The sequence below is a fragment of the Apaloderma vittatum genome, unplaced genomic scaffold (genome assembly GCF_000703405.1).
Source record: "Apaloderma vittatum isolate BGI_N311 unplaced genomic scaffold, ASM70340v1 scaffold20650, whole genome shotgun sequence".
NCBI classification, from domain to species: domain Eukaryota; kingdom Metazoa; phylum Chordata; class Aves; order Trogoniformes; family Trogonidae; genus Apaloderma; species Apaloderma vittatum.
This window is the reverse complement of record NW_009694274.1, coordinates 21,723-36,772: the sequence shown is the minus strand read 5'-3', so window position 1 is coordinate 36,772 and position 15,050 is coordinate 21,723. Positions and strand designations below refer to the sequence as shown.

Genomic DNA, 15,050 nt, shown 5'->3' with positions numbered 1-15,050 from the left:
GGGCAGGAGGAGACTGCCAGCTGGGTAGTCACATCCCAGCTACATGGACATGAGCAAGCAAAGAAACCCTACAGGGCTGGAAGGACACAGCGTTTGTATTGCTGAGGCTACAAATAAAAGACAGAGCAGACCTATTTCTTCTACCAAATGTTTTTGTTTGTTTTATTTTTCCCTTGGTTGTTTATATGTTTTCACGGTTCCTACACAAAGTACTTTTGGTCTGAGCCTTCCTAGGACCCCATTCACCTCTTCGAGGACGAAATGCATTGGTGGCTAAACACATTAATCATCCTGTGACTAATACACCTGCCTTTCTCCTTTTGTCAGGTCCAACCAAAGCATTCCTTAAGCAGATATTTCTGTTACTCACCCCTGCTTATTGAAAACTGCGACAAAGCATTCATTTAATTTTCTGCTCATATTTAGATTATCTCCATCTTCAGCACAACCTTCCTATTCAGTGGCCCCATTTCTTTCCTTATCTTTTATTTATCTTGCTTATGAATCACAGACTAGATAAGGTACACCTGTATTAATCCAATTCGTATTCCTAAATTAATTTCATTCTTCCTGCATGACATTATAAAACATCCTCTGGACTGGCAATGCCTTTGAGCTTTATGTCATCAGAAATGTTATTAGTGTATGCCTTATTTTTGTGCTCAAGTTACTAGAGATATTAAATAATAGCTGTATGAAAATCAACAATGCCCAGAGTCAGCTCCCCCTACACAGCATCCAGTTTTTCTAATCCCTACCGTCTTCACAATCATCATGTTAAGTAGTTTACTGAATGACTTCCAGGTACATGTGATCCATCGCTTTTTTGTTGTTGAGGAAATAACTCATCTTATGAAATAAAGCTATCTAGCGTAATCTGCTTTTAATAAAAAGAATCATAGAAGTTGCCAATTAACCCATTTTCCACTTACCTCCAGGTCTTTCAGGAGTCCCTCATTCAAAATACATAATACAGCTTTACATAGAACTAGGATGAAATCAGTAAGCCTCCAGTGGACTGTGGTTTTTTGTTTTTTTTCTTTTAAATACTGGTTTTATATCTGCTGCCCTCCAGTCATACAGTACATCTCCTGACTGTAGTTTTATTTAAAATTTTTCCTACTAAGTCTACACTACCATATGCCAGGTCTTTCTCAGTGCTACGATGGAAATGACCCTGTTCCTGCTGTCTTGAACCCCCTGATCTACCTGAAACTTGCCTTTGTAACACAAATGGCATTTTCTTCTTTTGCACCTCCATTCAGACTGATCATCCTGTCTTTGACCTCACATTCAATATCCTCTTTCTTCCTGAAAACTAAGGCAAGAGGTATGTTTATTCTTGAGCCATATCTGTCTCCTATACCCAGCTTATCTTTTCTTCAGCGGCCCTACTTCTTCTATGATGATTTATTTATAAGATTGAAAAAATACATGATGATTTTCTACTTTTCCATTTTTCTTGATGTTGAAAAAAATCATTCTTAATTTACCAGAAGTGAAATGTGACAATGCAACTATTGCATCTGATTTGCCTCAGCAAAGTGGTGATCCTTCTGTGACAGTCACTCCTCCGAAGCTTGCAGAATAAGCATGTGATATTGCAAGGCAATGTTAATACTTAAATGCAACACCAGTCTCAGAAAGGCTTTCCATGCTATAACTGGCTCAGACGGCAGGATCCACAGATGGAGGATCAGTTAACAGTGATATGAAATTGAGAATAGCTTCGTTAATCTTTACTATGAGCCATATGCCTTGAAGTCAATAGAGTTATTTCAGTTTTATACCACCACACACTGCAAAAAGAGTCTGGCATAATTTTTCTCCCTCATAAATGGTGATGATTGCATTTTAAAAACCTCCTATCTTCTTCTTATTCATGGAGCAAATATTTTAAGCTGCCATTTAGCTTTGACATCCATGCTAATATTCTTATATTTCTTATATTTAGGTTTGTGCCATATGTTCAAAACATTTTGGCCTTCCCAGTGCACATTGCATTTCACCCCCTTTTTCAACCAGAAATGCTTTCTCTTCCATTTCAGTGGAAATCCCTATGCACTGTTCACAATCTCTATGTAGTTTAGTAGGAAAGAGCGAACAGGAGGACACAATCCTCTTCCTCAAGGCCACAGTGAAGCAGCAGATTACTTACAGATCTACGGTAAGATCTGGAGCCAGTGATACTGTATCGGCGATGTCTGTGCTGCAGCTAGAGGTGTGAGCAGCTACTGCTCTCCTGGAGTTCAGCAGCCTGAGCTCAGTTTGGGCTGCAAAGCCTAAGTCTGGCACTACAACAGTAACCAGACAGCAAATGATCTCAGTACTGTTAGTGGTACCCAAGCCAGGGATGCTTAGATAGGAAGAAGATAATTGTACTACCCAGCACCGAGAGTGGAAAACACATCCAGTTTCTCCCTCTATAAAGAGCATTTGTGAGGAGAGCATTAACGCTACATTTCACTACACTTGTATAACAACCAAACACGCCAAATTGGCACAAAAGGGAATGAATGATACTTACAAAAACTTTCACTGTGGAAAAGTCAATCTTGTCTGTACCTTCCCTTTTGAATTTGCACAGTATGGTGCTACGGTCTGGCTTTTTGGTAATATTTTGGACATTGAACCATATCTTTTTGGTCTGTGCACCATTCATATATGACAGATAAACCTCTACTTCAGTTTTAGAAATATTCAAGTTGTCATTTTCTTTCTAGAGGGAAAATATAAAGATAATAAACAGTCACTAAATACAGTAAGAAATAAAACGATCCCCAACAACCATTTTAAATATGGAATTATAATTTATTACTTTCATACTTACATATATTTTTAATTCCAGATCAGGGTCCAGCTCCGTGTGCAGCTGGTAGTTAATGAACACTGGGTCAGGGTGATAGTGCAGTTTGACACACGGTATAAAGGTAGTTTCCACTTTTAACATCATATCAACAACTTTACCCTCTGTTGCATGGCTCAGGCTTGGTGTTAAGTAATGATATTCAGATTTGCTTCCAGGACACCTAGAGACCTAGAAATGCAATAGCAAAGCTGTAACAGTCATTAAGTACTCAACAGTGGGTACAATTACAAACAGAGGCACTCAAAATCATTTTAATGTCTTCCTGACTTCACACAGATACCTGCTAAACTTCTTCTCTACGATCAGGGCTGCACGCAGAGCACCTGGGAAAATTTCTGTGTTGAGCCTGTGTCTACCTTTAAGTACATTTATCACACACTCTGCACGCTGCTTTAAGGCTGATTGCACACTGCTAAGGCAGCTATTTCCTGCAGTGAGACAGGAATAGTGACAGTGATTTCTCCTTCCTTCCCCTCAGTGCAGGTGACAAGAGAAGAGCAAGACAGCACCCCTGGGCATTGGCCCTCCTCAGCCTAACTCCTGAGAGAGGGGGCTGCTACAGCTTGTTCCATGGGTTGTGCCGCTGTTTTCTGGTCTCTGTGCTGCAAGCCCAGGAGTCAACAGGGTGCCTACCTCCTCACAGCCTTGGAGAAAGGGTTTTGTCCCAGTATCAGCTCCAGTCTGCCAGCCTTTGCTGAGGCAGGGGCACTATTTGGGTTCTCAACATGAAGCCAGAGAGAAGAACACTATCCCCTTCTCCAATAGACCCATGTATAGAGGTTGGGGAGACTCAAAAAGGACAGATTTGAAACAAGTATCTAGACCATAAAAAATGGCTTAGGGAATTATGCATGAGAGCAGCTTACATGTATCCACGATCTCACACTGTGAATGTTTGCAACTGTAATCCTACAAGTGGTCACATTTATTTCAGTAGGGTGACTGATGTGTGCCTGCAAGTGTTGAAAAAATCCTGGGATTCTCCCGAAACCTTAGGAACAAAACCTAATCCTTCAAGAGACCTCTATTTGGTATTGTAAAGGAGAATAAGACTTACTGTAAGGTTTGATCTCTGGTCATCTGAAATAATCACACTGTCCACCACATTAAAGTTTCTACCACTCGTAGTAATTTTGCGACCACCACTGTGAAAAAAAACCAAAAAGGGGTGGGAAGTGAGGTTAATACTATCTGTTTTCCCACAGGTAAGGCCTGCGTTAAGGTTTCAGCCATGAATAAACTACTCATGCTTTGGTAGCAGCCAAGATAACAAAGTCAAACTGCAGGACAAGATAATTTGAGCTAGACAGTGTACTTCCATTCTTTCCTTGTACTGTAATGTTAAATACTTTTGTTACCACAAAAACAAATGACTTGAGGGCATACACATTCTTACTCCTTTTCAGGGACTCTCCACTTGTTTCTTATTCATGCAGCCAAAGAACTAGACTGTGAGTTAATATTCTGTCTTGAAGACAGAGCAACACGGTATTTCGCAGCCCTGTCTGTGCTTAACTCTTGCCTTCTTCAGGATGAAACGATGGTGCTAGGCACCTCACAGGAAACATTCGCGGCAGCGTTCAGGCCATCTGTCTCAGCACACACAATGGTGCTTGTGTCTGAGGGCTCTGGCTCACGATCTCTGCTGAACACAGTTGGAGTGGTTTACAGTATTATTAATTTCCAGCTGCCTGAGCTGCCTCTCACCTGGAGATGAGGGCATGCATCCTAGCTGCTCAGCTGCTACAGCTGCCAGCCCAACTCATTACCTCAAATCCTTGCTTGCCAGTGCTTGACACCAAGATATCAGATTAAGAACGTGCAAGCGGGTAAAAAACTGTGCAGGCAGAGGGACAGGTGGAAAACTGTGCCTGAGAATATCTTAAAACTACACTGTAAGTCCTTCACGGGAGCCGTGAGTTTGCCACAGAACACAGCAAAGGCTTGAAAAGGGCTCTTCTGGCTTTAGGGAACCCAGTCCTAAAGCAAGTCTGCGCCTATCACTGCAGTGGTGATTACTTTCACTTCATTTCCAATTTACTTATACTTTCTACTGTTTCTAAAGTGAAGGGTATATTAGCATCAGGAAATCAAAGTTAACTGAAGTTTGAGAATTTATGCATGCTATGCGTATTTTGGGTTTAGCTTTAGTATGAAAAGACTGTTTTTGACTTCTACAAAGGAGACCTGGAATGGGCAGGAAGTAGTTTACAGAATCTTGAAGAACAGGGAAACTGTCTTGCAGCTATCATGATCCTATCTGAATGTTAAATGTTAAATAAGTTCACTGGCGTAAATTCATCCTCCACAACAGGTTACAGCATTCATTCAAGTTTACACTAGCTGCAATCCTGCAAAGGAGGGAAGCTCATATCATCTCAGTTCAATTACATTTTAATAAACACACAAAAAGTACAGAAAGACAAATTTACCTTATCCAGGAGGTATTTGGTGTGATTCCAAAACATGATGGCAGTGAAACATAATGCAGGGTCATTGGCGGTGAACATTTTTTCCCATGAGCCTGTATACATATACTTTTGGCCTCTTTACGTGTTGGTGGGAGAGTAAAAGTCATCTGTGTATCATTTAGCACCTTTCTAACTTTAATGCTGGAGGAGAAAGAAAACAGTCAGAAGCTGAAACACAGATGCCACTATGTCACTCACCAGTGTTACTACACAAAGCCTATAACCTAAAGCAAAGGACAAGGAGAAAAGAGAAATGAATCTCTCTCTGAGCTGCCAGACAGAGGTGGAAAGATAGAGCAAGGAGTTGAAAAGACAAAGGAGGGCGTCTTTTGAAGTTGCTATATGTCACAATAATCACAGAAGACAGTACAGACACTGGTGTTATGGCCTTGGGATAAAGCTATGTAATGTAACGTAACGTGTGGTTTTGCTGTTTGCTGTGTACTCTCTGTGCTACCAGCATAGCCCATGAAATAGCCAGGAATCAGAACCTTCAGCTTCCTTTTCTTCTTCCTTTTGTCTTTCTTCTTTTATCCTCCTTTTCCCCCTCTCCTTCCTCCCTTTTACTCCTTCCTCTTTTTCTCTACTTTCTCTCTGTTCTTCTCCCCTTTTGTTTTCTGTCGTCCCTGGGAAATTTACAGTTGGAGTAAAAATAGAAGTGTACCATATGAATATTTTTTCAAGTGCTAACTATGTAAAATGGGCTTGGTAACCACAGGCAGCCATTGCAGCTGCACCTGAAAATGACTGATTCAGAATAAGATAGCCTAATTATGTAGGGGGTTATACACTGTGCAATCATCAACAGAGGAAAGCACAAGCTGTTGCATTAGAGATTTCCTTCCCTAGCCTGGTGTTTGTGCTTTCACAAGCAGAATCTTAGAAGATATGGGGAATATTTTGATGCAGAGCAGAGTCAAACAAAAGCTGAGACTCCGGCGACCTATTTACTTGTGGCCTGCTGCAAAGTGCAGAGGGCGACAGGTACAGAACTGTCTTACTACTGCTAGGAGACAATAGTAAGACAGTTTGGGAATTTGAAGTGGATGTATAATTGAGAGGAGTACAGAGCATCCCTTCCTCTGCTGAGGATATGTCCGTGACAATTGTTCACAGAACTGTATTGGTAGGACAAAATAGGTGTAACTTTCACCATGCAAAGTAAATAGTATTTTTCAGAGCTTAACTCACATGTCTGGTTTACAGCCGGTGATTCCAGTCAGTACCAGTTTTATGTCTGATGCATTTGTGAAGTTTTCTCCTTTGACTGTTATTTCACTTTTGCCTAATGTAGAAATCCACAAAGGTTCAATGGAATGAATGCTGATATGCTATCAAAACACAAAGCAAAACAAAATCTGGTTAAAAAAGGCTAGGCAGTCAAACAACAGCTGCAAAAACAACCACCGCACAGGAATGTGGGGTTTATGGCACTGGTATATATTTTTCATATTAATTTCAAATCTTGTTAAGCTTGATCCTGGGAAGTACTGTCACTCACTTCTTTATAAGCCAACTATTTTTATCTACACATTTCATATTTCAATTTATCTCATAACAACGCTGCTCAAAGGAATCACAACTTGACATACTGGAAGGTAGGGATGATAAAAAAATAGCTTGAAATGATACATTTTATGTGACCCTTCAAGAATTAAGAAACAGCACAAGACAAAACCCATGGTGCAGTCACTGTGAGAGATCAGAGAAACAAATGAAGGCATCTCTTGTGACCTGAAAAGGGGAAGCAGGGTCAAATCCTAGAATGAAAAGTCAAGAAAGAGTCCCAGAATTAGCTTTACTAGAAAGTCTTTTCAAAGGCATACACAGAGCTAAAGGTATAACACAACTGTGGGGATTTTTTGGTATCCCATTTTGATGTTAAGAAGTTTACAAATCTATTTTCCAGCACTTAAGAATAATCCTATTTACTCTGATGCTGTCAAAGCCCTGCAGAAATGTGGCCAATTTTTAAACTGTGCTTTTGTTTATCTTCATATTTACTTATTCTAGTTTACTAACACTACTGAGCAAGAAGAGAGATTTCTTCCCTAGTGTATTTACTTGATTCATTTGACAGCATCTCATGTTTAATCAGTTTTGCTGCTTCCCCGGTTTTATAATCACACAGACAGCTTCCTCTCCGTGTCTCTTTCAGACAACAAACTGAAAACATTAAAAAACCCAGGAAAATACACATGTGAAACCACAAACTGTTTGGGATCTTCTCAGGCAAATGATTTCTAGTTTGCTTTTAGACTGCCTCTAAGATTGGCTTAAAGTGAGTTTTTAAAGTACCCTGATTATCCCAGTTTCCACTGTGCACGCATGGACACATCCACTGGGTCGTTCAGCCTTCTCAACCCTGAGAAGTATGCTGGTGCAAAACCTCTAGGAAAAAAAGCTCCTGCCTCAAGTTGTGGCAGGGGAGGTATAGACTGGATATTAGGAAAAAATCTCTTCACCAGCAGGGTTATTAAGCATCGAAACAGCCTGCCCAGGGAAGTGGTCGAGTGATCATCCCTAGAGATATTTAAAAGACATTTTGATGTGATCCTTAGGGACATGGTTTAGTGGTGGACATGGCACTGCTAGGTTTACGGTTGGACTTGATGATCTTAAAGGTCTTTTTCAATCTAAATGATTCTAGGAAAATACCTCCCACACGTTTTTTCTCCCCACTAATCTCTCATGCACCCAGAGCAGCATCATGACTTTGAGCTGGTGGCCTGAGAGGATCACCAGGATCACATCATCATAATTCTCTGCAAACATAGCCTTTGCCCATTTCAGGAAGGTCCCTAGCACATTGTCCCCACATGGTATGACAGCCTGATGAATACTGGAGTGCTCTGGAGCAAATGTGAGACCTGTCACAACCAATCAAAAGCCGCAACTTGTGCCTTGGGAAAGGGCAAGGGAGCGCAAAGGCTAGGGCCAGAGAGCCTGAAAAAGGGCCTCCAGGATGACCTCTGATAAGGATAATGGAGGAGGACAAAGGAAACCTCTGACAAACAGCCTGAGGTGGAAAATTCACCTTGACCTGGGGATCGGTTTAACCCTCAGTATGCAAGCAGGAGAACTGAAGCAGAAATCTGCAAAATTAAAGCCAGCGAAGCACCAGTGCTTTTCTCCACCTGCATCCCTTCCCTCTGCTTGTGCACAGCCTCCTTGCACCAACGACAGGCGATACCCACACGCAAATCCAGAAGTCAAATACTATGGAAAGGAGTAAAACACTGCTTCAGGGCTCTCACTGTCAACCAGCAGTGAGCCCTGGAGCACGGCAGTAACACAGTATATCATCAAACACATAGAAATCTCTCACAGTTGTATGAGGGCTGTGAGGTCTGGTAAGGGAAACACCAGACACCTCCTGTCCAGGGATGTAGCAGGATGCCACAGCGCTTCAGGGCTCCCGCTGGTCTCTCTGCCAGGCACCATGGAGCACCTCAGCTTAGCTTGCCTTACTTCTTTTCTAATACCAAGAAGAAATCACAGGAAGTACGGGTCACTCTGGAAGTTTCAGTCCCTCCTGAAATTATATGGTGGTTGTAGGGGACCTTAAAGATCATCTAGTTCCAACTTCCCTGCCATGGGCAGGGGCCTTGGCACACATTTCACTAGACAAGGTTGATCGCTTGATCGCAGCCCCATCCAACCTGGCCTTGAACACTTCGAGGAAGAGGGTATCTACCACCTCTCTGGGCAATCTGTTCCAGTGTCTCACCACCTTCACAGTGAAAACTTATTCTTTACATCTTATTTTAATTTACCCTCTTTCATTTTAAAACTGTTACCTCTCACCTCACCACTACACTCCCTGAAAAAGAGTTCATCCTCTTCTTTCCTGTAGGTCCCCTTTAAGCACTGGAAGGCCGCTATAAGTTCTCTTGGAAGCCTTCTCTTCTCCGGGCTGAATAATCCCAACTCTCTCAGCCTGTCCCTGTAGGGAATTGCTCCAGCCCCCTGATCATCTTAGTGGTTCTCCCCTGGACTTGCTCCAACAGGTCCATATCCTTCTTATGCTGGGGTCCCCAGAGCTGGATGCAGTACTGCAGGTAGAGTCTCGTGAGAGCAGAGCAGAGGGGCAGAATCACTTCCCTGGACCTGCTGGTCACACTTCTTTTGATGCAGCCCAGGATAGGACTAGCCTTCTGGTCTATGAGCACACATTGCTGGCTCCTATTTAGTTTTTCACCCATCTAAACCCCAAGTCTTTCTCAGCAGGACTGCTCTCAATAAAATCATCCCCCAACCTGTATTTGTGTTTGGGATTGCCCCGACCCAGGTGCAGGATCTTGCACTTGGTCCTCCCTGCAGGTGCACAACATGGACTCGCTCACCACATCTTGCCTTGGACATGTGGCATTGCTGCAGTCACTGAGGTAAACTGGCCTCAGCTCCTCGAGAGTCTGCTTTGACTGCTTGACTGCCATGGTCTGTGACACTTTCCTCAGCAGCAAAAGAAACTGTGAATTTCCTCACTGACCAAGTGTCCTCTCTGGGGTCTGCAATGCTCATTTCTCCAGCACCAGAGAGCCTCTGACCTTCCAGTCACTGTGTGGCAGGGGAGAGATGCCCAGCAGCAAGAGGGAAGGGAGAGAGCAGAGATGCAGAAATATATTTACAAAAATAACTAGTTGTGAGGCATGCGACGAGAACAGAGAGACTTACAGAAAGTGTGCACCAGGTCCTCAGGTAATGTAAATCAGCACAACCCTGTCAACTTCAATACAGATGCACATTTCTGAGCTGCAGCCCTCCTCCATCCCCTGGACAGCCTAAGCTTCCCTAGGGATGTGTAAACAGTGGCAGGCACATCCTCAGAGGTGTGGTTAGCATAGCTGCAGGTGGCAGAGAGATATCCAGCAGGTCCCAGGTTAAGCAGCCTCTGCCACCCTGCAGGAGCTTGTCCTGCTCCAGTACAGCCCCTCCTGTGATGCTACCACGGGGCCTTGGGGCTGAGTGAAGAACTGGGCAGGAATCTGGTCCCAATGAAAAATTACCTACTGAAAGACAACGGTTATTTCCAGCCAAAGCAGCCCCTCAGCCAAGCGTACTCATGCAACCACTCGAACTCCCGCTCTGGTGCAGGGAGGGGGAAGGTTTCTGCATGGAAACCAGAAGCTGGAGGCAGAAAGAGGGCTGGGGCTGCTGCTGGAGAAAAAAGTATATTAATCTAAATGCTCAGCTGGGGTTGTGGGAAAACACAAATCCCCTTTCTCGGCTCTCCAGTACGCTCTCCTTAAAGCACCAGCAGTCAAAGGAGAGCATGATTTCAAATGCAATTTCAAGCCCTCTGAATGGATCAATCACTTCTAAATAAACATCTGCCTTTGGACTGCCTCTAGTGCTTTCACTGCCTTGTCCATCACTGTCTTTCCAAGATAAGGCATGTGGAAGAAAGCCATCTCCCAGGCAATTCCAACTATTTACCAATGTCAAATTAATGCACTTGGAAGCAGAGCAAAGAAGATTTTTTTCTGTTCTTTCACCAGCCGTAATGCTTTAGATGCAGACCAAATCCTGAATATTAATGCTTAGAAGCACAAGTATCACAATCCCACTTGTCTCTGTGAAAAACAAAATGGATTTTGTAATTTTGTTTAAGAAAGCTCAGCCAAACAGCTGAATTTAAGAGGTAATTTTTGTCTTCAAGGTAAAAGAATTTAAGAGGTAATTCTTGTCTTCACAGGTAGAAGTTTTGGTAGATCTAACAAAACATTTAGAGACAAGAACACAGTTGCTATTTATACCAACTGTGCTATCACTCACAGAAAAGCAGAAACCAAAAAGTGTAGGCAGCAACTCTCTATATACTTACTCATCAGTCAAATTTCTCTTCACTACTCATTTCTTTCCTAACACCTGCATGTCATAAGCAACCACTGATGACAAGATCACTCAGTTTTATGAGAAAATAGAACCATTTTGGCACCATAAAGAATGAAGGGATAACCTTGTGGTAAAAGAGCAGGCAAAAGGTTAAAGGGCTGACCAACAGGGCAAATCATACAGGCTGTACGCTCCCATACGGTCTATATTATTTCAGTCGAGAACTCAACAACCAGATTCAGAAAATATTCCGGCACCAGCAACACTCCTTCCTTTCCAGTGATCCAGCTTGAGCGTGATGGATGGAGAGTAGCTCCATCTCCAAGTTTGTCTACAGCCCGGAAGCAAGGAAAATTTTTCTGGAAGTGTGAACTAGGGATTTACTAACACCCAGGGATTTCAGTTCCTGGATGCATCCTCTAGCCACTCATCTGTCACTGAGAAACTGGGCAGCACATCCTCCCCTTCCTTCTGCTCCCCTGGCAGATATGTTTCAGGAGAAGATGGGATCTGCCTGCATAAAATGAGGGAGAGGTTTGAGACTTCAAAACCTCATTTCACAGCGTTGTCTGTTACAGCAGAACTCAAACACATATTTAAGTCTAGATAAGAGAAGACGACTACGATATTCTCCTCTGGTTTTTTTTGGTTTGGTTTGGCTTTGGTCAGCTTACACGTCCCAACCCTCAGCATGTTGGCTCCTGCCAATTACCTACATACAGCATACAGGAACTCTGGAATTTAAAGCAATATTGTAAATACTGCATCTAGAGGTAGACACATGACTATTGCAGTGTTCACTGTCTCAGTGCTGGAATCTGAAATGCAAATCTCTGTTGGTATCTTCAAGTACTGACAAACCACTAAGAAAAAAATGTATCAGTCAAAGTTCCGCATTACCTTTCTGTGCAACCAACTTACTGCCTTCTCAACCATTTCTCTATTTTTCCTGCACAGTCCTTTAATTTTAAATAAATTTCTTTCCCAATCCACAGAACCTCCGTAACGCTGATCTTAAAATGCTAACTAACCTCTGTTCTCTGCGCAGTGGCAATCCCCTCAGAAGCAGTTGCATTACAGCTATCCTGAAAAAAGAAAAAGCATTTCTCCATGTCAGGACAAGAAAGAGATAGATTCCTGCTCAGAAGTAAAATATACAAGGAAAAGGCATCACGAGAGATTCCAGTCCTCCCCAACAAACTTCACCTGGCAGGTGGTGGCAGGAGAGACACGTGTCCAATTACAGCTGGCACACTCACCCTTGTGTATACATCGTGAGCAGCTGGTAACACAGAAAACAGAGTTTTTGTAAGAATAGGAATTCAATCTAGATTCAGTCATGAAGGTAAAATCTCAAGTCACAGAAAAAAGCACAAACGCAAAAGAACAACCTGGCAAACGTAATGAAATGCATAAAACACGTAACCTGCATTTACCTTCCAAGTCTACTGTTCTGTTGTGCGTATTCTGAGGGCAAATTTAGTATGAAACACAGTCCATGCTGAGATGTTGAGTGTCATAAATTTTCAAAAAGCATGAAAGAGGTGGAACACTTTGGGTTTCATTTTGCTGTGGTTTTTTTTCCAGTACATATGTGGACAGATAGTACTTTTTAACCAGAAAAGGGCAGAAAATGATCACTGATTCTTTCACAGCTTGCCTGAACTTCTGTTCTGTGTATGCAGTGCTAGTAAGTACTGCTAGTTTGCTACTGACTTCACAGAGAAAAAACTGTTGGATACTAGTTTGTCCCTATCTTGCCTTGCAATGCCTCTGTCAGCATGGAGGAGAGCCAAAAGCAGCACAGGCCCTCTCCACACATGCTGAGAAATGCTCTGATTTAGAGAAAGTAAGCTCTGTCCCTCTGTCGCTTCAGGGACAGGGAAGTGATACACTTCTTCTCAAAAACCAGGAGTTCAATTTCTTCCCAGGATTAGTCTCTTTGTATGGGGCAGGTGTGTTCTGAATGGGAGAACTGTGGTCACCTACAGCATACGTTACCCAGATCTTTCTATATTTTAACAACCACATATCATAACGGGTTAGGCCATGTACTGGGCACAAATGCTTTCTACTGAGAGTTCTTAACAAAGAGTGTGGCTCTGAAAAATAATGTGTACAGAAAAATAGGTATTCATTATTCCTATTAGCAGATTAGATGCTACTTTCTGGTTTAATTGTATTCACAATAGCCATAGACCATACTTAAATTGCATCTGGCTCCATTAAAAAACAGCTTCATAAAGCGACTTTTACAGAATCTCTTTTGACTCCTCTGATCTAGGTCTTCTCCTGACTACCAGGGACCCACCTTTTTTTTTCACAAGGACAAGAGGATTTTAATGGCATTGTGACATCCTTTATTATCTCTTCAGGCTGTCATAAATTCAGTCATTGTAATGACTCTTCTATGGCTAGCTGCCAGGGTACCGTTAAATAAAAGAGTCATTAGAAAAACTAGCTTTCTATGGACAATAAAACAAGAGAAGAAGGAAATAGGCCAAGAAAAGGGATTTGACTATCTTTAGCAAAATGTATTTCTTTACTAAATACTCCCCAAAATGAATGATTCAGCCCCCTCCCCGCACAGATACATAAAACCCTCAATGAACTTCAACAGGAATCAGGTTCTTACTTTTTCAACTGAAATGTCTGTGTGACATTCCAAGAGCTTGAGGACAGCAATGCTTCGAGAACCAGGCAATCTGGAAAAATGTGACTGTTAGGCATACGCTGAATATTACAAGAAATAACTGTAAAAAAATAAATTAGTTGAAGGCCCATGTGCCTTCAGCTTTTCTCTACATTGTACACACCTTCTCTCATACGTTCACTCATGCTTTTGACTGACAAAAATAACTAGATTTTTTTTCCTTCCATAGCACCCTTCAGCTGAGTTATTCCAAGACTTTAAACACACTCTTTAATTAAGCTTCCTTCCACCACTGCATGACAAATGAAAGTAATGTTATTGTCAGGATACAGACAAGGAAACGCAACCATGGAGCAGGCATACAAAATCATGTCCTGAAGAGCACACACTGGTACACTGTGGCACAGCCAGACCCCGAATTCAAGCCTTCCACCACAAAAGACTGCTCTAACCTGAGAGACCCCAACATACCATACTTCTCTCTCTTTCTGTCTCAGAGACTTGGTTTCGGAGTCTTCTTTTGTAATCTATGCAGTAGCAATTTTCATCCTATTTAAATCTTTTATGATTGCATGAGTCAATTTGCCATTATTTCAGCTAGCAATTACTATACCGACAATTCAGTGGCAGCTGTGGAATGAAAGAGTATCTTCTCCTATGAGCAGAATACCACATCGAAAAGTAGAGTTAGATATATACCACTTAAGCCATGGTGCCTTTCATCTGTGTGCCTGCAGATGTGTATGTCTGTGAAATGAATTACTGTCTGAGATCAAACGAAACCCATGTGTGCAGACTTTTCTGGCTTCCCTATGCTAGGAAGAAGATAGCTTTTCAATCCAGAAAAGTTACACAGATTTAAAGTATACCTACCTTGTAAAGGTGGCAAAAGCTTTGTCTCTATCACCGGCTGGCTTGTGCAGATGAAAACCAGCTTTGGCTACCTCTACACTGTTAGATCAGAACTATCTCCTAGCTCCACACGGCAGCACGGCACTTGGGTGATTGCTGCGAAAGTCACCTGCATTGCTTGTTAGAAACAGCCCTCGGGACTGTTCATATGCTTAAATACTTTACTGAACAGATAGCAAAGAGTGTGTTTTTTAAAGGTGTTTCAATGCTTGAAGATGTGGATGAGCACACACAGACATTCTGAAATCCTCCACCAAGAACTCATTTCCATCTCCAGAAATCTAAGCATCTGCAGAAATCTGTTATA

The 15,050-nt window shown here is 42.2% G+C and overlaps 1 protein-coding gene across 1 annotated transcript in view; it reads right to left on the bottom strand.

Moving 5' to 3' along the window:
* The window catches only part of PLXNC1 (plexin C1), a 68,042-nt gene that overhangs the window by 31,664 nt on the left and 21,328 nt on the right, over positions 1-15,050 (bottom strand). The window contains exons 7-12 of the mRNA XM_009867235.1: positions 7,999-8,192; positions 6,532-6,671; positions 5,302-5,481; positions 3,927-4,014; positions 2,789-3,037; positions 2,528-2,719 (exon numbers count right to left, since the gene is read on the bottom strand). Coding sequence (XP_009865537.1) covers positions 2,528-2,719; positions 2,789-3,037; positions 3,927-4,014; positions 5,302-5,481; positions 6,532-6,671; positions 7,999-8,192 — 1,043 coding nt within the window. The remainder of the gene's footprint in view (positions 1-2,527; positions 2,720-2,788; positions 3,038-3,926; positions 4,015-5,301; positions 5,482-6,531; positions 6,672-7,998; positions 8,193-15,050) is intronic.